Source organism: Salvia hispanica, chromosome 5 (genome assembly GCF_029641045.1).
Source record: "Salvia hispanica isolate PSC_SH4W2 chromosome 5, Shi_PSC_v1, whole genome shotgun sequence".
NCBI lineage: Eukaryota > Viridiplantae > Streptophyta > Magnoliopsida > Lamiales > Lamiaceae > Salvia > Salvia hispanica.
Window position 1 is genome coordinate 39900074 of NC_142696.1, and position 23940 is coordinate 39924013.

Consider the following 23940-nt stretch of genomic DNA (forward strand, 5'->3'; position numbering starts at 1 on the left):
TATACTCCTTCCATAATAAAAAGAAAAAAAAAAAAACCTTTCTTTTTTCGTCCATCCTATAAAAATATATAATTTCTATTTATAAAAAGATCTCTCAAACTCATTTCCGTATACATTAAATTTATTCACAACTTATACCTCACTAAGGCTCATCATTAATCACTAATAATAATGTAGTAGGTCTTATTATTCACTAACACTAATTTATTTACCATTATCTTCATCCCTCCTACTTTATCAATGATATATTAATTCTCGTGACATTCAAAATGTCCTTATCTTATTGGGGATTGGGGGAGTAATATTTTGTTTACAAAAACAATGTAAACAGTTATTCGAAGTACTAATATTGTTCATAATTTTAAATGAATTGTTATCATGGATGCCAATCGTCTATATATCTTTGTTTAGTTGTTTTACTACTCTTCCAAAATTTAAATGAATTGTTATCAAGGGGGCTATCATATGCTCATATACCTTGTTTTACTAATTTGACTAAGTAGGACTTCTCTATCTCATAAAGTCATAATCACATCCTTTGATATTCTCTAGCTCACAATCTTTAACTATAAATCCATACACACACGATAATACTTCTTCATTTTCGATTGCTAAAATCATAAAAACCAATCAACCTAAGCTTCATCTACAAAAGTCATCCAACAAAAGATATAACACCGAGTCGAAGTTTGTTGTCCAAATAAGAAAGTGTAGAGAGAAGCAATATAGCAAATGTGATATCCGAAGCAAAAATAGCAACTGCATCAATACTATGTTTTCTTGCCCTTCTCGTGAAAAAGAATCAGGCTACAAGGGGGAGCATAAACAAAATTATCCCTTTATTTAAACTTTTCAGAAATTAAGAGATCAAACTCCACATTTTTTGCAGGTGTTGAGGCCAATCCACTCCTCTAACGGTATAGGCTTTCAGAACGGAGGTTCTCTGCAATCTCAGTTTCCCACCTGTCACCATTTTCTAGCAGCTTCTCCTTGTCGTAGAGAAGTTCCTATGACGTACAAAATTTGAAGTTAGTTTATACATTTCCTCAGTGGACATACTAATATAGCATAGGTGAAGATACTGGTAGCAACCTCGTGAGTCTCAGTAGCAAATTCAAAGTTGGGTCCTTCAACAATGGCATCGACGGGGCATGCTTCTTGGCAGAAACCACAGTATATGCACTTGGTCATGTCAATGTCATACCTGTCATTATAGTAGTTAAGAAGATAGCATATGGATAAAGGAGCTAAATTCCTGATAAGGTGATTCGAGGTGAACTCAATAACCTAGTTGTCCTTCTGCTTCCATCTTCACGCGCCTCGGCTTCAATGGTGATTGCTTGAGCAGGGCAGATCTGTAAAGGAAGATATATAAGGGCATTAAGTAGAGCATGCTGGACAAGACACATAGATAGCCAACACAGACAAGCAAAAGTATACCCATCCCAAGAGAGATTTCTATGCCTTAACGAAGTAGTTCAGCATGTTTATGATGTAGTTTGAAGCATAAAATACATGTAGACAAACCCATTGGAGCATCTAAAGGGTAATCAAAAAGCAGTATATAATAAAGCATTTGAATTTTTACTGCAGAAGTTAGCAATATAACCTATGGCAAAAGCAGAGTACATAATCAGATCCTTACAGCTTCACATAGTTTACAAGCAATGCAACGTTCCTCTCCAGTTGAATAACGTCGTAAAGCATGTTCTCCACGAAAGCGAGGACTTAGAGGACCCTTCTCGAAAGGATAGTTAATCTGCACAACAGTAAAATATCAGAAAATTAATCATTCAACAGGTAGAGACAGACCAAACGGTGGTTCATCTGATAACTGAACTCATCCATATAAATCTAAAATAGGAACAATGAGAAAAAAAAATGTACACATACTGTGACTTTCGGTTCAAAGAAGTACTTGAGTGTCAGCATCAGACCTCTAACCATTTCAGTGAGGAATAACGTGTTTATGCTCCTGTCAAAAACTAGGGATGGCACCAGAAGAGGGTAAGGTTACACATTCAGATACAGAATGCAGATGAGTGAAATGCAGCCAAATGAATAATACATGGAAACTCATGTACCAGTACTCCAATCTTTAGATATCTCCCTTGCAAGCTTCTCTCTTTCTTCATCGTCTAAAGTAAACAAGAATCAGAGTTTATTATATCTATACAAGGATCATTGGCACTCACAATATTTCCAGAAATTAAATAGTTGCTCATGGTATCTCAAGTCATAAAAAGAAATTCAATTTATCTCCGACCTTTGATTGTTTCTAAGGGGAAAAGATGTTGTGAAAAAACTAGAATAGAAGAACAAAAACAGAAAGAATGAAAGAATTCAAAGAAGAGAAGAAGAAAATGCTGTTGCTGCTGCTGCACAGAGAAGCTTGCCTCAACTGTGTGCCCCAAATCGCTGAAGGCTTTTGAGCAATTCGCTTGGTGTGCCTAGGCAAAAAGGCACTTGCCACTTCCACACTTGGTGCAATGAGGAATAACTTACCTAATAGATTGAAGTCGATGGGCATAACTTTATCTAACACTATTATACCTATGCTCCTAAATTTTCCAATTGCAATCCAATCAATGTAGCAATTTTTTTTTTCTAAAATTAATTGCATTCGCAGCAATTTACATTGTGGCCAAAAATAGTTGTGTGACAGCACGCACGGAACTTTGTGGGCTTTTTGGCTTTTGTCATCTACGAGTATATTTTTTTACCAAAAAGTAGTCTTAACAACAAACCAACATATTTTGGCATGAATACAGGAGAGCAATCAGGTTCTAATTTATTTTGTACTGAGAAAAATGCATGAAAGCCATCTTTATTCGCCTGCAAGTTAAACAATACTTGTGGTAAATTTTCCATTATTAGTTATCATACAGGACCAGTTCTTAACAAAGTTTAGTGCGCAGATTGTATTCTCTGCGTATTAGATAATCAAACTTTACTTCATAAGCACACGAAACTCTGCAAAAACTGATAATGAAGAAAGAAATGTATCTAGGAGAGTCTGTAAACCTTTGTCATTAGAGAACGCATGCTTTGAGGAAAATGTTCGCTCAGGGTATATAATCCCGACACGAGCAGAGCCCTGCAATGCTTGCCCTGACAGAGCCTACAATTTAGGAACAACAACACCAACCAAAAGTTCAACTATTAATCAAAACATTACAAACAAGTGAACGGAAAAATAATGATTAAACAGTTTGCACAACGAAAGAGAAAGCGGCTAACATTGTTCCCGGGGTACAAAGAACTGAACCAACAAGCAAAACGACCTTCGAAGAATGGGTAAATACAAATTTTTCGACGAATAAAATAATCCGGAAATTTTCATGACGAATTCTCTAAAAGAAGATATTCCTAAAACAAATTCAATCATTATTGAGAAGCGAGACTGAATGACGAACAAACCCTAGACTATGGGAAACAGATGATTTGTGAGGGTCTAATACGCATTTCATCGATTTAAACCTAGTACTACTAAAAATGGCGTCTCGAGTCCAAAAACCCCGCATTAAAATAGAAATCTGAATTTACAGTACGAAATTCCATGAATCGTGGGAAATCGCGAAAAAATAAACAAAAATTGGATGAGAAATTGGGAAAATAGGCTTACGAGCTGACGAGCGCGAAGAGCAGCTATGGATTTCCGAGCTAAGATGGATGCCATTTCCTCTCAGTTGCAGATTTCGTTCCCAAATTCGCGATCAGAAAGTGAAGTGACGCTGTCCGTGAAGGCTAATTCGTTTCTAGAGTTATTCAATATTTATATGTGAGGAAATTGGTCAATTGTTCATAATACTAGTACTACTATCTTCTGGTAATTTTTCTTTTATGTTTTAGCCTCAAAATGCATTATCAATTTGATTATTTAAATTATTAGGAATTATTTTATCAAAAAAGTATCGCGAATAAATGTTTATTGTATAAATGACTTATCAGTAAATTTATTAAACATGCCATGGGATGCATTTTCCAAAACTAAATTATCAAAAAATTATGCCAAAATACATTGTTAGGTCCTTATACTTTGATCAAAATGTTCATTAGGTCCTTATACAATTTTTTCGTTTTAATAGGTCCTTATACTTTTCACAATATTTTTATCAGGTCCTCGTACAATTTTTCATTTTAGTAGGTCCTTATACTTTTATCATAACTTTCATTAGGTCCTTGTACAATATTTTATTTTAGGGACTTTTTTACATTTATTTTTGATAATAATCTAAATTTAATTTAACTTAATGAACTTTTTAATATTCCATTGTTTAATTTAGCATAGTCTATAAAGATAATATCATCTTGTTATCCAATAATCTCAATAAGTTGTAGAGAATAATAAAAAAGATTAATCGTGGTGATTGAAGATTAAAATCGAAGTTTTTTTTAGAATAACTATCTGAATTTTTAATTGATTATTTATATTTATATTGAAAGATACGTTTCGCTTAATATTTATAATCATAAGATAAGTTAAATAATAAAATTAAAAGCTTCATTAAATTTAATTAAATATAAATTATTATCTAAGATAAAAGTAAAAGAATGTCTTAAAATAAAAAATTATATAAGGACCTAATAAAAGATAATCAAAGTATAAGGACCTATTAAAACGAAAAAATTGTACGAGGATGTGATGAAATTTACGAGAAAGGTACAAGGACCTATTAAAACGAAAAAATTGTACGAGGATCCAATGAACATTTTGATTAAAGTATAAGGACCTAAGAATGTGTTTTGCCAAAAAGTATCGCGAATAAACTTTTATCGTAATTAAACACAAAAATTACTATTTCGACAAGTTACTATTTTGATCAATTATCAAAATTTAACGATTTTAAATTATATTTGATGGTTTATGTTCTTTTTTATAAGGTAGTTTAGTAGTACATTAATTATTTTAGTTGATGTTTTTAACCTTTCGAAATATTTTGAAAATTTTAAATGTAGATCAATTCATCGATAAATCATTACAAGTTTATACTTATGGAATGAGCCTTTTAAATTTCCTAATGTTTTACTATAATAGAGATTAATCCAGTCAAATATAGCTTCATAGGCATTGATAGTCAAGTTTGGGTCACAATTTCAGAGTTTGGTAAAAAAAATATTCAGGGTGAATTTCATAAAACCATCTTATATTTAAGACAAAAAATGCACTTTGTGATTATATAAACTTTAAATTTTTTATACTACCAGTCTACCACTCTAAAACAAATGTGAAATACTCCATTTTGTAATTTGTGTAAATCACATAATCGCAATATAACGTTCGAGTAAAGGGTTTATACAGCTAAAACCTCCAATGGCGTCGGCGAGCAGATTCGCCGCCGTAATCCGTAGGAGGTCTCTGCGCATTCGCCCCAATTCATGCCCTAAATTCTTCGACTCAAATCACAAATCCGTCCCCGCGTTCTCTTCTTCGACCAGCCAATCCACTCGTGCTGTTACAAGGTTCGGCCACATAAATATTTTCATTTGTTGATTTTACTTGATTGTTTTCTTCGATTATTTAGTTATTGTCATGTTTTTTCAATAAATAAATAAAGCATTGTCGCAATCGTTCATATCAGAACCAATTTGTTTTTGGCTGGATTGACTTCTGCACTGGAGCCTTGCTTCTCGCTAATTAGTTTGTTATTTGATAAGATTCGAACGTTTTAAGGGTTATGTTTTCTGTTACGATTACCAATTTTGAGGTTTATTGGTTTATCAAAGGTTTGCTCCTGTGTTGGGAAGCTTGGGGACAATGCTGCCGCTCCATAGTACGATTGCAGCTGCTCGATTGAAGTCTTATATCGCCGTTGATACGACCTGCTGGAGTTGGCTTTCTCAAGGTTTAATTTCCTTACTTGTCATGCATCTCTCAATTGGTTAGTTGCTTTGGAATGTAGGGTAAAGTGTGCTTTAATTGGTAAAGTTTGATCCATTTACTTCTTGCTGTTTTTGTATACCCGCTGCTATCACCGTTTCTTGGTAGTCAACTCATGTTACAGTATGCTACTCAATGTGATAGTTTTGTTAGCCATTAATAGGTTTATGTGATGCTTACATAGTAGAATGGATTGTGTCGACTTCGATGGAAATAAACTAAGCAGTTGATATGTAAGTTGAATTATAATCATGTTCCACATGACTTCAAATGGAAATAAACTAAGTAGTTGATTGTGAGATGATTTTCAATCTCAATCATACATGTCTTGAAATACCACAAGTGGGAGTGGCTATTTTTGTAGTGTACCAAAACATGTTGAGAAAAATACGTCGTTTACTCTCTTATTTCATATATTTTTTTATTGTAAGTTAACTGGTGGTTTTTCCTTTGTGATGAAATTTAGGTTTTCATAGAAATAGTCATATTTGTGTTTTGATGTGTTAAAGTAATGAAGTGGCACACGGTGACACAGCATTGACCATTCACTGATTAAGCTTATTGTGGTGCATTACCCTTGAACAACTCGGAGTACTGAATTGATTTCTTTAATTGGTGCTTCTGTTCTGAAAGCAAGCAGAATTGTAGAAGTTCCATTTAGGAGCAACGATCCTGGTATCTAGTGTATAGCTTAATTGGAGTTTTGAAGTTGTAGACTTTAATATTAAGCAATTGCTTATAATTTGTGAGGTAGCTAGTCTAGCAAGGATGCAAAGGTTATTCATGGTTCAAATAAACCCCCAACTTTCTACAAGATGAATTATAAAGCCACGTACAATTGTTATGATGCTTTAGTAATTCCTGATTGCTCTCTTATACATACTGTATTCTGTTGACTGATTTAAGCCTGTTGAATTCTTCTCCATGTGCTTTAGAGTTTGGGATTCCTCGGTGAACAATGATCCAGACAACATTGCATCAATCAATCTCAGCCTGGTGGCATTTGCTTATTCATGTTCAGTTACTCTATGATCTCCGTTTCCTGGAATGAGTCACTGTGGACTCTAAAACGAAGGATTGCTAATTTACCCTTAAAAGATGGATATACTGTTCGGATGTATTTGTCCCTTGTTGATGGTCTCGATTTTTTTCCAATTCTATTTTTCACAATAAGTTATTACTTCATCTTCATCATAAAGCCTATTTCTCTGTTGATTTCAAAATTTCATGAATATAAATTGTTTATGTGGAGATTGTAGATTTTCTTATGCTTGAGCTTGATCTTAAGTGAGGTATGGAGTTTCCAATCAGATGGTGGTCTGATTGTACCAAGTAACAACCTTACCAATCAGGTTTAATTTAGTAGTAACAAATGTGCTACGTTGTAGAATTAGCTGTGTTTGTTAATTTCACAATTCATGGAAAATTGGAATTTTGTCTTTTATTTTAGTCGTAATATTCAATTTCATTGATGAAAATTGAAGACAATATCACCTGTCAAGAAGCTTTGGTTTCTGAAACACACATTGGTTGGCAGAATAATTTCAAAATATTGGGCTTGAACAAAAAAGTTCATTTTTCTCCATCTAAAAATAGAATTTCACATGTCAAGATATGTAAGAGGACTTGTATATTTATAATCTTGTTGGTGTTTGCTTGAGTCTTATATCGACATATGTATTGTGTTACAGACTGATGGGATCAAACAGGACTCCCTAATTTAAATATAGGCAAAATGAAATGAAAAATATAAATATGCCCATCATATTAAAGTAGTTTTAGTAGTCCATGGTATGTCTAAGTAACCAGTGATAGGGTTTTTATAATGTTGATATCTAAATTTTAAAATGTTTGAATCTCTAAACTTTTTGTATATCATGTCCATCTTGCATTTTCACTAGCTTCTTCGTTTGGTCACTGTTTAAGGTTAGATGGGCATGGTCCTGCCTCATTTCAATATATGCTAGTACTACTATTTTGGAGCAACATGGTGCCGTGTCAAAAAAATTGCAATAAGTTAATGTTGTCTTCGTCCCATGTTATTTGAGGTATTTATGTGTCACAAAATAAAAGTAGCGGGATTAGAAATTTTATTATTATCATAAAAAAATGACTTAAAAAATAATACTAGTACTGCTACTAAAGTGGAACGGGCTGGGCAGTATCAATCCCGGGTCCAGGTCGGATTTAACCTGCTCCGTCTCTTAAAAAAAAATGATAGGTGCGTGTCTCTTATATGAAACGTGTCAAAAATATTATTTCGTCCCACACTGAGTGGACCCTATCAATTTAAACACAAACTCAGAGGAATATAAATCATAGTACTGCAAACGCATTTAACGTTTCATGCATTCAATATTTGATTAATAATTACGTGTACAAGTCTAATCTTTATTGGGAAGCTTTCAAAAACATTGTTCGCATTTAAAAAGGTACTCTAAATAATTCGATTCTTTGATTAGAAAAGTTACAAACATAGTAATTTAGGGAGTAGTATTGTTTTGTTAAAAAGGCTGGATTTCAATGTAAACTTAAATTTATCAATTCTATGATGTTACAATAAATGTGTATTGTAGCGCAAAATCGTGCTACTACACTAGTTATTTTGTCATGATTCGATTGTTTGTTTTCTTCCCCAATTAGGTATTCGGCTGTATGAATTTAATCTCTTGCAAAGGCCATACCCAATTAAATAATATAAATAAAATATCCATCGTCTATTTAATTTGCATGGTACTGATAATGGATATGACTCCGGGTGTATCTCCTGAGCGCGGGGGTGGGGTGGGGGGCAGAATTTGTCTCTTTATGCATCAATCAATGATAATATTACTATGTATTTTCGTCGCCTAACTCATTTTTTTTCTTTCTTTGCGTATTAATTCCTGTTTTTAGTTCCTTCGCTGCCGAGGTCCGATCTCAATTTTGTTGCGCAATAATGTTTGTTTCCATTCCTCCTCCATCACCGTCTCATGCTCATCAATTTTCTAGTATTCTATTTTTTTTAACTCTACTTTCAGCTTAATAAAGCCAACCGCGCATCAATTCTTCAACTGGTAATTTTCACTCTCAATTTTTTGATTTTTTTTGCTATCGTTATTTATGTGTTTGTTTCTTAATCCGGATAATGTAGTGCACTGCAATCCATGTTCTATTATCTCGATTTTCTTTTCAAATTGATTTTCATTGTATAACTTGCACTGTTTTATTGATAGAATTTGATCAACTTTTCATATCTTTGCCCTAATTTGTTTGTTGTGCTTCATTGTTTTGTTGCCTAATTTCTTAAGTTTTTCCATTTTGTAGGAGTAATTGCTGGTTTTATCCTCTTTTTGATTGAAATCTATTTTCTTTTCTGGTGTGTGTGTGTGTGTGTTCTTGAAATGTGTGGAACTCATCGTGTGGATCGCTTTCACACTGCTGTCCTGCCATGTTTTCAGGTTTATCTCACTGATATAGCCCCCTCTCTTTCGTCACTTTCCATAACTTCACTATCTAAATCATGGATGTCAATGGAGAGGAGGTGCTGATTTCTCTTAGAGAAATGGGGGATTCCTATGAGGAGCTCCACGAAAACGGCCACCACACCGTCACTAGGCACCCCTCATACCAGCATAGTAGTGTGCAGTGGCTTGATTTGAGAGTGTTCTATGTTAGAGTGAGCAAATGTGTTGTTGATGATGACTCAACAACCGAGCACCTCACGCTAAATCACGTCCCGTTGAATCGCGACACGCTCCTAGAGGTGAACGGTGTGAGGACTAGCATATACTCCGATGGTGTGTCCACCCTCTTGAAAAGGGACAGGCTGGATAAGCAGTCTGAAATGGTCACATTCGTGAGCACCGACAGCATTAGGGTGACGGGGAGTGTGAAGTTTGAGGTATTCCGTGAGAATGTGCTCGTGCTAATGGGTAGGTTAGAGCTTTGCCATAGCAATGGATCTTTAGGGGAGCATAGGCATCAGGGGCAGATTTGGAGCATGAGTTGTGAGTCAGATTTAGTTGCAGGCACCGGATTTCTCAAAGGGAATCAGAATGCGTGTGCACCGGCTGTTGAAGTTTATGTGGCTGGCAGCTTCTCGGGTAGTCCTATAATACTGACTCAGACTTTGCACTTCAGCCACCACAGGAGGAAGCAGACGAGGAAAGGGATGCTGGAAGCTATACCGGAATATGAGACGGCGCTTAGCCATAAAGAGGGTCCGTCCACGCTCACAACGCCGGTATTGATCTTCTCATTTTTTACATTAGCACTTTATGATGCATCCATCTGTTTGATTGCTACATTAAAATGGGGTGGTGGTGTTGGCTTGCACAAATTTTGGCAAACATATATTAAACCATATCCTAGATTGCTAGGGGATGGCACATGTTTCTATGCACAGTGTGTGTGACCACTTCTTTGTATATAGTGTGAGATGTTCCAAATTTCAAGAGGACCAGAAGTGGATAATAGGATATCCTGATTCATTAATCATTAGATGAACAGAATTTTGAACTTAAGCACCTTATTGACTTTGTCTTATCCTCTGGTTTCCTCCTCCAATTCCCCGAATCCATAGGAACTTAGACCTCGCCTATCGCGGTGGAGAGGGAGCAGAGCGCAGAGAAATGTATGGCTGAATTGATTTTTTAAATTTCTGTGTGACACATAACTCTGCTAAAAAGTATTATCATCTTGATTCAAGAAAGCTTTCTATGCATGATCCGTGACTTAGAAGTATTTCCACATGATAGACTTCCACACACTTTAGGCAGAAGGTTCTAGAATTGTAAAACTCCCTTGGCCAAATCTACGCAACATTTAGCAAGTGAGACGTAGAAGGAAAATGCCAACCTCTTTCCGAAGTAGTACTAATTTGATATTCATTGCCCTATAATGATGAAACCCAAAGCAAATGAATGTTTATTCAACTCTTTGTGAATTGTGTGTGACCTCTTTTTCTTTGCAATATTTTTTCAGTTGAGGAACTTTCAAGATTATAGGCAAGAAGAGGAAGGGCACAGCAACGCCTATTATGGTATGGAATATTTAGAAGGCGAAGATGGGGAGTTATCGTGGTTCAATGCCGGTGTAAGGGTAGGAGTTGGAATCGGCCTTGGGATCTGCCTCGGAGTTGGGGTGGGAGTGGGGTTGCTGGTTCGGACATACCACGGGACTACGAGAAACTTCACAAGGCGCCTTCTGTAATGAGGTGCTGCGGAATGACTAATCTTACTGCGTTTTTTTCTATGAATAACTGCTGTGGATATTTGCACTCGGGTCGTGCCTAGACTGTTGCAGATGATGCTCACCGTGTTGGAGAATTCTCAACAAAATTAAGCTGATGGCACGAAGTTGGTGGAGTTTCTGAGCAGTTGTTTGCGTTTGATCTAATGCTTGTATGTTGTTTTATGAAATGAGATGTGTGAACTTTGGCTGATGCGTTAATCTTACTTGCTACTTTCAATTCATTGAAGCAGTAGAAATTGCACGAGCATCAGAGCCACGATTTGCTGTTGGGACCAAGAAGAAACGTAATAGACTTGTCAAAAATTCAATAGTGGAGTAATTAATTAAATGAGTAATTACTTTTATTCTGCATTGGATCCCATAAAAAATTGAGAATTGATGCATGCTGCATTTGTTGTTCTTGTGCAGTTAGCATTCGTGAATTTTAGTAGCAATTAATTTAATCATTTAGCAATTATATCAAAATTCATCTCGTCTTGTTGTATTTGGTGGTCGTAATCGTATACGTCACTAATATAAATGTCCACAATAAATAATCCAAAATCCAAACATAATGTATATCTATCTATTTGATTCACACAAGTTGAGACGCCTATAAGAGCATTCCCAATGGAGGTGGCGAATTCTCGGCGATAAATCGCCGGTTATCGCCGAATTATCGCCGGCCATTGTGGCGAAGTCGGCGATAATTCGGCGATAATGTTGCCGTTGCTTCGCCGAGTGGCGTTCTAACGCCGGATTATCGCCGAGCGATCGCCGGCCACTGTGGCGACGCTCGGCGATAATCGGCGATAATTAAGGGAGTTTTTAGGGAGAAATTAGGGAGAAATAAGGGAGAAATAAGGGAGAAACCAATGTAGCACTTGGCTAAAAACTGGGGATAAATTTTGGTGCTGATGTGGCGCTGATGTGGCAGGAGTTAGGGAGAAATAAGGGAGTTTTTAGGGAACTCCATTGGGAGTGCTCTAACGGCCATATTTATTACGGTGTAAAAGGGAATTCATACGTGGAATATAAAGAATAGTCTATTTGTCCACTAAAAATTACTCATCATTTAGTTTGTCACCTAATAATTGTCATTTTATACTTTTAAATTACTACTCGCACATTAAATTTTGTGACAATTTTTTTGTAAAAGAGTATTTGACCCCCTAATAATTTTGGGCATTCTTTGTGCAGTCATGTGATATACTAAACCAAAATATAACTCATCGATTTGTTTTGATTTGTGCCTCCATTAGACCATTACCATATAACTCTCTTGTGAATTTATACCCAACTTTAAGAAAATACTACTATACATCTTATAAAATAATTCGATCATTTATCCAATTAAGTTTTGAACAAACACTAGTAGTAGTATTTATTTGAATAACTTATATAATTATAGTGTAAGTAGAATACCATTAAAACGTTCTAAATAGGAAAATAAATAAAGAGTAAAGGCTAAAATTGGTCCTGAACATATGATTATTTTACGTTTTTGGTTCTAAACATTATCTTTTGGATTTTTTGGTCCTGAACATATGAAAATTTGATTATTTTGGTCCTCCGTCAATATTTCTATTAAAAACTAACGGTCAACGGGTTTAATCCAGATTTTGACCAAATTAGACTTTTAATTCTGAATTATTACTCCAAATTAATTCCTTAATTATTTTAATAAAAATTTATTTAAAATAAAAAATAAATAATATTAAAAAAAAATAGAATTGCTCTTTCTTCTCCGTCCACTGGACTCCTCCTTCTCCCCCCAAAACCCTTCTTCACCCTCACACCTTAGAAATCGGAGAGGAACTGCTACAACCCCTCCCGACCTCAGGCACACGACTGCCTCCGCCAGTCCCCATCTTCTCACTGCGTGAGCCACCATCCGCGGTTGTAGGGAGCTCGACAGCCAATACCGCTGCTGTCGCCTTTGACAGCAGCCTCTGCTCTCTCCAATACGAACAATGGCTATTGTCTCCACCACGAGCAGCCGCTGGTGCTGCTTTCCGGTCCAGTTCGGGTAGCCGCTGCCCGATGCTCGACAGTCTCATTTTCGTTTCCCCATTCCCCGAAGGTATTTCTTTTAAAAGCTTGTCCCTTTAAGTTCTATTTTTCCAATTGGATTATTCAACTATTGGCGGCAACTCTGTTCTTGAGATGGATTGTGGAGTCGGAGATGAGGGAGATTTGTAAGGTGTCAAGGGTGAGAAAGGGTTTTGGGGGTAGAAGGAGGGGTCGCAGTGGACGGAGAAGAAGAACAATTCTATTTCTTTTTTATTTTTTCATATATTCTGACATTTAAATGAATTTTTGTTAAAATACAGTAATTAGGAAGTTTAAATAAATAGGTTATTAAAATAATTAGGAAATTAATTAAGGAGTAAAAAATCAGAATTAAAAGTCTAATTTGGTCAAAATTGGGATTACATCCGTTGACCGTTAGTTTTTAACGGAAAAGTTAGTCCAGGACCAAAATCGTAAAATATTCATATGTTCAGAACCAAAAAATCCAAAAGATGTATGTTCATGACAAAAATTTTCAAAAGATAAAATTTAGGACCAAAATCGTAACCAATTTTGACATTTACTCATAAATAAACTCCTTCAATCAAGCGAACGGGGACAGATATGTGATTTCACAAGGGAACGGTCGGCAGCACGCTCCTCTCAGTATAGCGTGCACTCTCTTTCCCTCCATTGCTCACTCACAGTGGCAATTCCGTAATATTTTCTATCTCGTAAGCCCAAATTCAAACTCACTCAATTCAATATTTCATCACCATCATCTCCCTGCACTCGCTCATTTTCATCGTATATCCGTTGTGGTTGAATGCTACCAATCCCTATCAACCTAATATGCATATTAATCAATGTTTTGACATCTCAATTATCATTTACACCTCCATTTTTTCAATTATAATTTAGTCTCGCATTGAATCCAGCCTTTGTGGCATGCACTGACGTCGTCTTCCACACACGCAACAAACCCCGCATTGCCGCGATCTATGGCGGATTCCGATGACTCCGCCGCCGGGAGCGCTTTCACCGCCAAAACTCCAATTCTCCACCAGAAGCTCTACGTAGTCGTAATCGTTACCGTCCTGCTCGCGCTGGCGGTTTTCATCCTGGTTTTCATCTTCCTCCGCCGCCGTACCGGCGCAAAACGCGGTGCCGGACTCATTCCCCTGGTTAATGAGTCGGATCAACGCGCAGCAGATGAAATTTCGAAAGTTGTCGAGAAGAAGGTGTTTGTCGTGGAGAACGTGGTGAAGGCGGAGCAGATTGAGTCGGAGAGTAAAAAGGCGAGCTCGGTGAGCTACGAGTCGAGTACGACTCGGAGCGAGTCGTCGTCGGTTAAGTCGGTGTCGACCGACGGTTTGGGGAGCTTTGGGTGGGGGAAGTGTTACAGCTTACGGGAGCTACAGGCGGCATCGAATCAGTTCTCCGATGAGAATGTAATCGGAGAAGGAGGATACGGCGTCGTTTACTGTGGGGTTTTGCACGACGGATCTGTGGTTGCTATAAAAAATTTATCAAATAAGAGGTAAAATCCACCGACGCAATTACTCTTTCATTTGAACCTTTGAATTCTTTGCATTTATGTCACACTGCAATAAATTGTGCATATCCACATAAAATTAATAGTTACTCCTACAGTTTTAGATGCTTTTGCAGATTAATCTGTTACGCTTTTAGTATGCATATGACATCCGTCCCTTCTATGATTATTTCGTAATTATATTATCACTATATAATGCAGCATAATTCAAGTCATTGTAAAATGAAAAATGATTTGAAATTGCTATGAAGATTTAAACATTTACTATATTATGCAATAAATGGTGGTGATGTAATATAAGTTGGTGTGGATTCTTGTAGACCTACTAGGTGATTTTTACTCTTATTAATAAATTAAAGCAAATATTGTAATTATTGCTTGTCGAATTCGGAAGAGAAACATGTGTTTGGTAGGGATTCTTTGATAGAATTGCATGAAATCAAAGCTTTGTGAATTATGTTGAATTGAGTGTGTGGGGAACATAATCTTTTTGTTTTTGTTGACTATGGATTACCGAAAAACAAAGTAATCACTTTCATTTCTTTATTTTATTCTTATTTATCTGATGCGGGGCCAACTTGGACTTTACATTTTAACAAGCTGTTACCAAATCAAATTATGTTTCGATTGTTGAATTGCTTTATCTAATTCTGCTTAACTTTATGTCTTTATCTATATGCTCTCTTTCTTTTTTCCTAATCACCGATTAGGCGATTATAATGGATCTTGCTTCTTTCTAATTAGTTTCTTTTATCTTTACCGTATTTTATTATATGCTGCCATAGTACCATTGTGTTCTAGTCTCGTTCTACATTTCATTATTCATGTTATCCACGGTATGTAGCATAGACTTAGGACAAAATACAATGTTATAGAATGATCGAAAAATTGAGAATGGCGTGCGATACTTGGATTAATATATTTGGTTGGGTTTTATATAGCTTACTGATATACGTGTGTATAAAAGAAATTTTCATCTTATAGTATAAATTTTATTAAATTATCATTGACTTTAAAATATCCTACTTATTGATCTTGATGATACCATATGTTTTCATCGTTCTCCGTCAGGGGCCATGCAGAGGAAGAATTTAAGGTGGAAGTTGAAGCCATTGGGAAAGTAAGACACAAGAACCTTGTGGGTTTGATAGGTTACTGCGCAGAAGGCACTGAAAGGTCTGTCTGTTCAGCCACTTGTTACCCTTTTTTCAGGGTGGATAAAGCATGTTTTTGTTAAATAAACTAACTTAGTGCTTCCCTTTCAGGTTACTTGTTTACGAGTACATTGATAATGGCAATTTGGAGCAGTGGTTGCATGGTGATGTAGGCCCTGTCAGCCCTCTAACTTGGGAGGTCAGGATGAAAATTGCAGTAGGAGCTGCCAGAGGGTGAGTGAAGCCTACATACTGCATGCTAAAATTTAAATTATGCGTGTTACCATAATTGTTCAACACTTTTGTCCTTGTTGTGGCTATTTCACTACTCCTTGTTTCTGTTTCTAGTCTTCTATTCTTGTTGAATGCACATGTGTTCAATTCTTTCTGCTGTTTCTAAACCAATATAGTACATAACTCCAAGTTGAGTTCTAAGATCCATTATCTGAAACAGAGAAACGATGGGAGCTACCAATGGCTTTTATTTACATTAGTAGATTTGCAGAGAAAGCTAGGAAGTGGCGCTTGGTTTCTATCAATCTATCTTTACAATCTACTGTGCTGTGTATTGATAGATACTGTTACGATCTAGTTGTGAGGGCTTCCTAAGATAAAAAGCAAGTATTTTCTGTGAAACCTAACTTGTTACATTGCTCCTATTGTTATTCACGTGTCGACCTCTTTATATGCTTGAACATGTAATAGGATTGTGTGCTTATAATCCTTGGGTTATTTATCTTGTAGTTGCTCAATCTGTCTAGCTTTCTAATTAGCATTTTCTGTCTTGGGTTGCATATTGCCATGTTAAAATGTTACAGTACTAATTGTGCATGTCTTCTCAGTTTTCTAGACAATGTCTTTTTCAAAATAGTTGCTCAAGTTCTACTGTTAAATCTTATACATTTACTTTATTATAATCATGTCTGTGTTACTCTTTGGTGCTAGCTGATTTCTTTAAATTTTGCCAGACTCGCGTACTTGCACGAAGGACTGGAACCCAAAGTTGTTCATCGTGATGTAAAATCAAGCAACATACTTTTGGATAGGAAATGGAATACAAAAGTATCAGATTTTGGACTTGCCAAATTATTGGAATCTGATGCCAGCCATGTCACCACCCGTGTGATGGGAACATTTGGGTTTGTTTCCCTCTGAACCTCAACTGTTAGGAAGCACAAACAATAACCTTCTTTTGCCTCACAAATGTTTCCCTAATCACCACAGATATGTCTGCCCTGACTATGCAAGTACCGGCATGCTTAACGAAACGAATGATGTCTACAGCTTTGGAGTTCTGCTCATGGAAATAATAACTGGCAGGAGCCCGGTAGACTATTCCAGACCACCTGGAGAGGTGAAACAATTCATCCATCATTGAAAAATGAGTGATGACTGTAGCTCTATTTATTTGATTCCTTTAAACTGGCATATTAACAAGTAGAAGCAAGTACACTGTTTCATTTTTTCTTTCCTTATTTCAGACGAACTTGATTGACTGGTTCAAAGGGATGATAGCAAGTCATCGTGTCGAAGAGTTAGTAGATCCGCGGATCAGTGTTCCTCCTCCCCCAAGAGCTTTAAAGAGAGTATTACTACTTTGCCTGCGCTGTATAGATATTGATGCCCACAAACGGCCAAAGATGGGGCAAGTTGTGCACATGCTCGAGGCAGATGAATTCTCTTACCGTGCTGTAAGCTACACACCTCTTGTTTTTCTTTGGATTCTTTAATTCTAGCATATTTCTACTATGAGACTGTAGTTAATTAATTATGCATGCCTGGTACCTTTCTCCTTCATCACAAATATCTGAAGAACATGCTGAAGACGTGGATATAACATATAAGTGCCGTTCACGGTTCATACATGCATAAACACTTTGGTTATCATTTTGAGAAGTTAGATTTGAATTTGGCAATAGGTGGTTCTTTTTCATCAAGATATCATCTATTTTACTCTACAGGGAACCCGATTTGCTCGTGATACAGCTCCTTTACATCATCTCCAAGCCACTAGCAGAAATGAAATTCCGCCTGCACAAACGAAAGTGGTGAATGATGGTGGAGAAAGACCAACGGGGAGCTAGACGGTCATATTAAAGATGCATAAAAAGGTATTCTAGTTTTTCTCCTGCATTAATGCACGATGCATAAGAGTATATGTATGAATTCCAAAATTCAACACTGTTTAGCCTAGGCAAGTCAGTATTTTCATGGAAAATTTGCAGGTTTTCACTGCCAACACCCAATCGCGGAGAAATTTCGACTCTAAACAAGATAAGTTGAAGAATTTTCTTTTAATTTTTCTTCTCCTGCGTCGGCATTTAAAGGTTAATGTGAATATATATATAGTGTGATTTGTGATCCATGTATTTTCTTGATAATACTCCCCCTCCCCATTTATAGGTGATATATATGCGAGATATGTAAAACACATATAGAAACAATGTACTATTTGACTAAACTTTGATTTATTTATATTGTTTTCACAGATTTTGAACTAGTCTATTTTCCGTGTTTTACTTGCTTTGACAAAAATTCTCCTGTGAAAGCTTAAGTTGTAGGATCCAGATTCCAGAGGCAGCAGTGGGGATTCTTGAAATTTTTAAATTTCATGATTAGTAATAATAAATAAATATAATCAAGATTAGCATTATAATTTCAGAATTGAAATGTGACACGGGGGTCTCATCTCATGTAGTTAAAGGGTAATGTTTAGTAGTACTAGTATATGATTTCATTCTAGGAAGTTCTCAACCATGTACTAGTATGCCTTGATTCAAACAAGAACGATCTCCTATTTCATATCCTTTTCTGGATATTTATTTCACATTGATTTCCACTCCTATAACTTTCAACTCCTTTTATAAATGTTTCCAACATTATTTACAAAAATCATGATCCCACAAATGGCCTTTTAACCTGTCGACATCTATAAATGTGGCGTTATTTAGATATCAATTCGAATTAACACTCTTCTCCCTCAGTCCCTTGTCTTCGAGTATGAATTAATTAGCAAGAAATCGATTGTTCAGATGCATATATATACACATAAACACGAACATCTGGATTGTGGTAAAAATTAATTAGGCAATATTCACAACTTAAAATATATTACGAACAATTGACAAATTTTATAATTAAATTTACAACATATATACCATACATTATGCAAATGCAAATGCAAACGCTAACGCTAACGCTAACGCTCGAATCCAAGCATTCAAGATTTCTACCTTACGCTTCTGCGACAGGTGCTCCACAACACTGACCTCACCAATAAACCACCGACACGTGTATCCCCACATTCCTTCCACTCAATTAAATAAATTAGATAAATCAGATATACTTAATCTTTTCCGGAAAAAGGAATTATCTGTGACTTCCGCAACTCAGACCATAAACATACCAGTTGGACTTCACCTCCTCACCTTTTGGCGAAAAAGAAACAAATAAAATTCCTTTAAAAATTCGAGGAAATTTGTGGAAGACACACACACACCATCGAACTCGTGCCTGCACCAGATCCGTTGTGTATGACTTGTGCTGATTGAAGATTTTTGATTCGACCGACTACTGAAAACTGCAATGGATGAGAGTTTGGTGAAGAGGCTCGAAGCCGCGGTGGTGCGGCTGGAGGCGCTTTCGATCGGAGGATCCCGGCAGGTTGCTGCGCCGGAGGATGGCGGAGATGCGGCTGCCACGGATCCGTCGATTGTGGCGTTTGATGATCTGATTTCGCAGTATGTTGTCAGAGTTGCCAGCGCCGCGGAGAAGATCGGAGGAAAGGTTCTGGATGTGTCTAAGGCTATTGCAGAGGCGTTTAGTGCGGAGCGGGAGCTACTTGTCAAAATCAAGCAAACTCAGGTTTGTTGCAATCCATCGGTTATAACGCTTTAGCTGCTTGTGTTTTTAGGCTTTTCAAGTGTTTAAATTGCCGCTTAGATTCGAAGCTATTAGCTTTCGGTTGACGCATTTAATTTCCGCTTATTTCTCTGGGTATCTATTTTGTAGTCATGAATTACTTGATAATTAGTAGTGAAATTAGTCGACCTAATGCGGAAATTAGTGAGATTGAATGTGACTCTGTTTAGTTCCATCTTTTTGAAGAGGGGTGCAATTAGGCCAGCTTAGTAGAAAGTAGGAGACGATCCAAATTTGGGATGCTGAGAGGCCTGATTGGTAGACTACTATTGGTATTATTCTGAATGCGTAGTAGTTTTTGAATTCTGCTTCAAGATCTGTAGGTGTCAATGTGGTCTATAGCTCTATGATTGTGGAGCATCCTTACTCGCTGAACCTATTCTGGTGGATGCTGGTTGTGATGACATAAACAGTGATGGTTCACTGCTCTTATTTTTATTTTTAGTTTTTGGGAAATTTTGAGGTACCTTCCTGTTGACATTTGTAAATGATATAGCTAGAATGTCCTAGAAAAGATGCTTCAGTATCCAGACTTGATGCCAGTCTAACCTCTCTCGTTGTGTGTGTGATTTGTGCAGAAACCTGATATGGCAGGCCTGATTGAATTTCTTAAGCCATTGAACGAGGCGATTGGCAAAGCTTCTGCATTGGCAGAGGGAAGACGATCTGATTTTTCGCACCACTTGAAGACTGGTGCCGATAGTCTGGCTGCTCTGGCATGGATTGCATACACAGGAAAAGATTGTGGTAAGAGAACCTTACCTGCATAATTCACTCCATTGCCTTTGTATAAAAAACTATAACTAATATGCTATCTCGCTGTAGGTATGAGCATGCCTATAGCACATGTAGAAGAAAGCTGGCAAATGGCTGAATTTTATTGCAATAAGGTACTAATACTTATGAACCTTCCATGTTCAAGAACATAAAGAAAAGATGAGCTGATGGTTGATTCATAGGAACTTTGTCTATTGTGTGATTTGTATTTTCATTATCTTAAGTTGGTCTTCCTCTTATGTCCTACTTGAATCAGCAGCAATTGTTCTGTTTTGCTAATAAGATTGGCCACAATTATCTGACGGAAAATTCAAATTCTTTTTTATTTTGTTCAGGTCCTTGTGGAATACAGAAACAAAGATGTAAACCATGTCGAGTGGGCTAAGGCTTTAAAAGAACTTTATTTGCCAGGGTTGAGGGATTACGTGAAGGCTCATTACCCACTTGGGCCTGTATGGAATGCCACGGGTAAGATTGCAGCCGCTGCCCCAGCAAAAGCAGCTCCGACCCGTGGTGCTCCTGCTCCTGCTCCTCCACCCCCTCCACCTGCTTCACTTTTCAGTTCTGAAACAGCTCAACCTTCTTCTACAGCCCCTAAAGAAGGAATGTCTGCTGTCTTTGCAGAACTCAATTCTGGAAAGCCAGTTACTTCAGGTAATTATCAATTTCCAATCTCTAAATCTTTAATCGTGGAAATTTTTGTTTATTCTCCGTTTTTATGTGGGTTTTTTTTTTTTTTGGTACTGGAGGTTTGAAGAAAGTCACAGCTGATATGAAAACCAAGAATCGTGCAGACAGAAGTGGCATTGTTACTGCTCCTGAGAAGGGAGCTCGTGCTGGTTCATCTTCTTTCTCAAAGTCAGGACCTCCAAAATTAGAGCTTCAAATGGGTCGTAAGTGAGTAAAAGTTTATGCTTACCCAAAGGCATATTTCCTGCTTTTGAGTTCTTTGACAACTAACTGCCATGGTGTGCGCAGATGGGTTGTTGAGAATCAAATTGGAAGAAATAATCTAGTAATTGATGATTGTGATTCAAAGCAGACAGTCTATGTGTTTGGCTGCAAAAATTCAGTTCTTCAGATTCAAGGTAAGTAACGATTGGCATTCATTTTAAGTTCAGCTCTTTTGTTGCAAGTCATCAAAGGCTTAATCCAGAATACTCGCAGGCAAAGTAAACAACATTACAGTTGATAACTGCACTAAAATGGGGGTGGTCTTCAAGGTTGGTGAAGGAATTGTGACAATCCTGCTGCTTATTTAGAACTCTTTTTTAAGCCTTTGGCAATAAGGTCAAACTGACTCGTTTTCTTAAATTTGGGGAATAGGATGTTGTGGCAGCTTGTGAGATCGTCAATTGCAGCGGCGTAGAGGTGCAATGTCAGGTAAAACCACTAATATTCTTTTAGGTGTCTACTTGTAAGTCGTGGCTACTAATGACACACGGCTGACTTCCTTGAATGTAAAATGAGCCATCTGCTATGCCTTGTGTAGGGTTCAGCTCCAACAATCTCAGTAGACAATACTGCAGGTTGCCAGTTGTACTTGAGCAAAGACGCATTGGGTGCTTCTATTACGTCAGCAAAGTCGAGTGAAATCAATGTATTGGTACCTGGTTCTGAACCGGACGGTGATTGGGTATGTTTCGATGCTTTTCTGTAGCTGCCTAGCATCAAACTACTCTACTAAAGCTGGATCAGTCCTCCAAAAACACCATTTTATTACTAAAAACTAGTACTCCGTATAACACTATCTTGAATATGCACAATAGAGTTTCAGATACTAATGATCTCCTACTCCGTATAAATTATTGTATCATCAAAATTACTTAATTATGTAGAATCAATCAAAAAGCTATGTGTTCTCTTTGCAGGCTGAGCATGCTTTACCACAACAGTATATCCATGTTTACAAAGATGGGCAATTTGTGACAACTCCAGTCTCCCACTCTGGTGGCTGAAAAGACCATCGAGCATCAATGAAGCTGCCTTCCCCGTCACCCTTTCTTTTTAAAGGTTGGGGAATTTTCAAGTGTTCTTCTTCGGTTGATTGACCTGCCACACCCATTCAATATTTGTTTGATTATCATTGTTGTGTTGTGCTATTATGCTCTGCCCTCTAGTGTGCATCTTCTTGAAGAAGCTCTGTTTTCTTTTTCGGGGCACTACTCAATTTTTTCTTGTTTATCTGGTGTTTGATTTCTCTAGTGAAAATTTATTTCCAGAATTTGGTTTTACTTACCGTTGTTCTCCTCTAATTTAAAGATTTTTTTGAATTTTGAGTCGGTGTAATTGTCGATTGTCCAATCTTTTATGTTAGTGTGAAAGCAGACATGGATTAATTATCATAATAGAGTTACATTATGAGAGAAATGAATTGACCCAAAAATAACTCAACACACGTGTTGACGTTATGATTGTTTGGTCTTACTTCATTCTTATATTATTGAGATAATTATGGTTTTGGCCCTTTGGGTGAATCATAGTTGAACTTAGTCGTGCAGCTGCTGCCATCCCAATTCCCACCACGTAGTTATGGATTTTATTGGTTAACTGTAATAAAATAATTAGTGAATACTTAATACTACTACTAATAATATTGTATTTAGATGTAGAGTTAGATCTGTACAAGTATCGCAGGAGCTGCTTGTCATCCCTTGCTTCGGTGGTGGGCTTCTTTGTCATTTTGCTGTACTTGATTACTTCTCCAGCACCTTTACACATTTACAGGTGATTCAGATTCCTTGTCCAATTTGAAACCTAAATGTATAAAGTTAAGATTTAAATTATGCTTGCAACTTTACTAAAAATATTTTATTTTCTTGCCATTCATCAACTCTTTTTTAAAAAATCCAAATTGAAATATAATAGTACTATCAAAGGACAGTGTTCGAAAATTTTGAAATGCATAGTTGAATAATTTCTGCTCCTTTTGCAATTACATAGTAGTAGCATTTAATGATGCCTACATTTCACTTAACTATTTGTTTGATCTTTGAATTTGGTCTGTCGAAACTTTCAATATCTGCATTATGCGTGTATTCATTTTTCAGATTGTGTATTCATTTTTCTGTCCAATCTGACGTAATAAAGATATTAGGTACACTCGTACCAACTTTCTTTTCTTGGTAATTTAGTTTAGGATCTACATTAAGCTTTCTATCATACGATAAAGGAAAAACACTGTTCCTTTTAAAGAATAATAAATATTGAATATATAATTCATTAGATAGATAGCATATTCAAATTCGAATAACATAAGATGGTGTTTAGAATCAATCTCTTGAAAGATATGATAAAGGAATATTCGAAAACCTAAATGCAAAAGTTTGTTATAAATACTCCTAGAATCTAAAGGTATATCTTTAACTTAAGATAGTGAATGATTAAATTCATTCAATTTATGTTTGAATTGAAAAAGCTTGTAG

General features: G+C 36.5%; 5 protein-coding genes across 6 annotated transcripts; 4 read left to right on the top strand and 1 right to left on the bottom strand.

Annotated features, from left to right (window-relative positions):
• Positions 1 to 672: 672 nt before the first annotated feature.
• LOC125186125 (NADH dehydrogenase [ubiquinone] iron-sulfur protein 8, mitochondrial) lies at positions 673 to 3783 on the bottom strand. The gene is made up of 8 exons (XM_048082458.2): positions 3626 to 3783; positions 3025 to 3121; positions 2085 to 2138; positions 1894 to 1985; positions 1646 to 1759; positions 1288 to 1355; positions 1093 to 1204; positions 673 to 1007 (listed from the first exon to the last, which is right to left on the bottom strand). The coding sequence occupies exons 1-8, from the start codon at positions 3677 to 3679 to the stop codon at positions 912 to 914; spliced, it is 687 nt and encodes a 228-aa protein (XP_047938415.1). The 5' UTR covers positions 3680 to 3783; the 3' UTR covers positions 673 to 911.
• A 1436-nt stretch (positions 3784 to 5219) lies between these two features.
• Positions 5220 to 7132, top strand: LOC125190928 (uncharacterized). Of its 2 annotated transcripts, XM_048088351.2 has the most exons (3): positions 5220 to 5463; positions 5728 to 5846; positions 6817 to 7132. In XM_048088351.2, the coding sequence occupies exons 1-3, from the start codon at positions 5315 to 5317 to the stop codon at positions 6834 to 6836; spliced, it is 288 nt and encodes a 95-aa protein (XP_047944308.2). In that variant the 5' UTR covers positions 5220 to 5314; the 3' UTR covers positions 6837 to 7132. The 2 variants fall into 2 exon arrangements, with proteins under 2 accessions (XP_047944308.2, XP_088914793.1); XM_089058667.1 differs by lacking the exon at positions 6817 to 7132 and having other exon boundaries at positions 5728 to 5902.
• A 1585-nt stretch (positions 7133 to 8717) lies between these two features.
• LOC125187258 (uncharacterized protein At1g01500-like) lies at positions 8718 to 11337 on the top strand. Its single transcript, XM_048083812.2, has 3 exons — positions 8718 to 8937; positions 9322 to 10106; positions 10847 to 11337. Exons 2-3 carry the CDS (start codon positions 9384 to 9386, stop codon positions 11072 to 11074), a joined length of 951 nt encoding a protein of 316 aa, XP_047939769.1. The 5' UTR covers positions 8718 to 8937; positions 9322 to 9383; the 3' UTR covers positions 11075 to 11337.
• A 2570-nt stretch (positions 11338 to 13907) lies between these two features.
• Positions 13908 to 18307, top strand: LOC125189356 (putative receptor-like serine/threonine-protein kinase At4g34500). The gene is made up of 8 exons (XM_048086640.2): positions 13908 to 14648; positions 15735 to 15839; positions 15929 to 16051; positions 16786 to 16956; positions 17042 to 17171; positions 17299 to 17508; positions 17779 to 17928; positions 18043 to 18307. Exons 1-7 carry the CDS (start codon positions 14110 to 14112, stop codon positions 17899 to 17901), a joined length of 1401 nt encoding a protein of 466 aa, XP_047942597.2. The 5' UTR covers positions 13908 to 14109; the 3' UTR covers positions 17902 to 17928; positions 18043 to 18307.
• Positions 18308 to 19174: 867 nt separating this feature from the next.
• CAP1 (cyclase associated protein 1) lies at positions 19175 to 22749 on the top strand. Its single transcript, XM_048086403.2, has 10 exons — positions 19175 to 19681; positions 20317 to 20485; positions 20564 to 20628; positions 20851 to 21169; positions 21265 to 21412; positions 21494 to 21603; positions 21683 to 21738; positions 21842 to 21898; positions 22008 to 22151; positions 22387 to 22749. The coding sequence occupies exons 1-10, from the start codon at positions 19403 to 19405 to the stop codon at positions 22471 to 22473; spliced, it is 1434 nt and encodes a 477-aa protein (XP_047942360.2). The 5' UTR covers positions 19175 to 19402; the 3' UTR covers positions 22474 to 22749.
• Positions 22750 to 23940: the final 1191 nt, after the last annotated feature.

Excerpts from the sequence above, each read along its gene's own strand:
- LOC125186125 (XM_048082458.2), bottom strand. The coding sequence starts at position 3,679 with ATGGCATCCATCTTAGCTCGGAAATCCATAGCTGCTCTTCGCGCTCGT. Across the intron at positions 2,139-3,024 it reads TGCGTTCTCTAATGACAAAG|ACGATGAAGAAAGAGAGAAG; the intron begins GTTTACAGACTC and ends TGTTTACTTTAG. Across the intron at positions 1,356-1,645 it reads CTTGTAAACTATGTGAAGCT|ATCTGCCCTGCTCAAGCAAT; the intron begins GTAAGGATCTGA and ends CTTCCTTTACAG.
- LOC125190928 (XM_089058667.1), top strand. The coding sequence starts at position 5,315 with ATGGCGTCGGCGAGCAGATTCGCCGCCGTAATCCGTAGGAGGTCTCTG. Across the intron at positions 5,464-5,727 it reads TCCACTCGTGCTGTTACAAG|GTTTGCTCCTGTGTTGGGAA; the intron begins GTTCGGCCACAT and ends GGTTTATCAAAG.
- LOC125187258 (XM_048083812.2), top strand. The coding sequence starts at position 9,384 with ATGGATGTCAATGGAGAGGAGGTGCTGATTTCTCTTAGAGAAATGGGG. Across the intron at positions 10,107-10,846 it reads CGTCCACGCTCACAACGCCG|TTGAGGAACTTTCAAGATTA; the intron begins GTATTGATCTTC and ends ATATTTTTTCAG.
- LOC125189356 (XM_048086640.2), top strand. The coding sequence starts at position 14,110 with ATGGCGGATTCCGATGACTCCGCCGCCGGGAGCGCTTTCACCGCCAAA. Across the intron at positions 16,052-16,785 it reads GCAGTAGGAGCTGCCAGAGG|ACTCGCGTACTTGCACGAAG; the intron begins GTGAGTGAAGCC and ends AAATTTTGCCAG. Across the intron at positions 16,957-17,041 it reads CGTGTGATGGGAACATTTGG|ATATGTCTGCCCTGACTATG; the intron begins GTTTGTTTCCCT and ends TAATCACCACAG.
- CAP1 (XM_048086403.2), top strand. The coding sequence starts at position 19,403 with ATGGATGAGAGTTTGGTGAAGAGGCTCGAAGCCGCGGTGGTGCGGCTG. Across the intron at positions 20,486-20,563 it reads ATACACAGGAAAAGATTGTG|GTATGAGCATGCCTATAGCA; the intron begins GTAAGAGAACCT and ends ATCTCGCTGTAG. Across the intron at positions 21,604-21,682 it reads TTCAGTTCTTCAGATTCAAG|GCAAAGTAAACAACATTACA; the intron begins GTAAGTAACGAT and ends GAATACTCGCAG.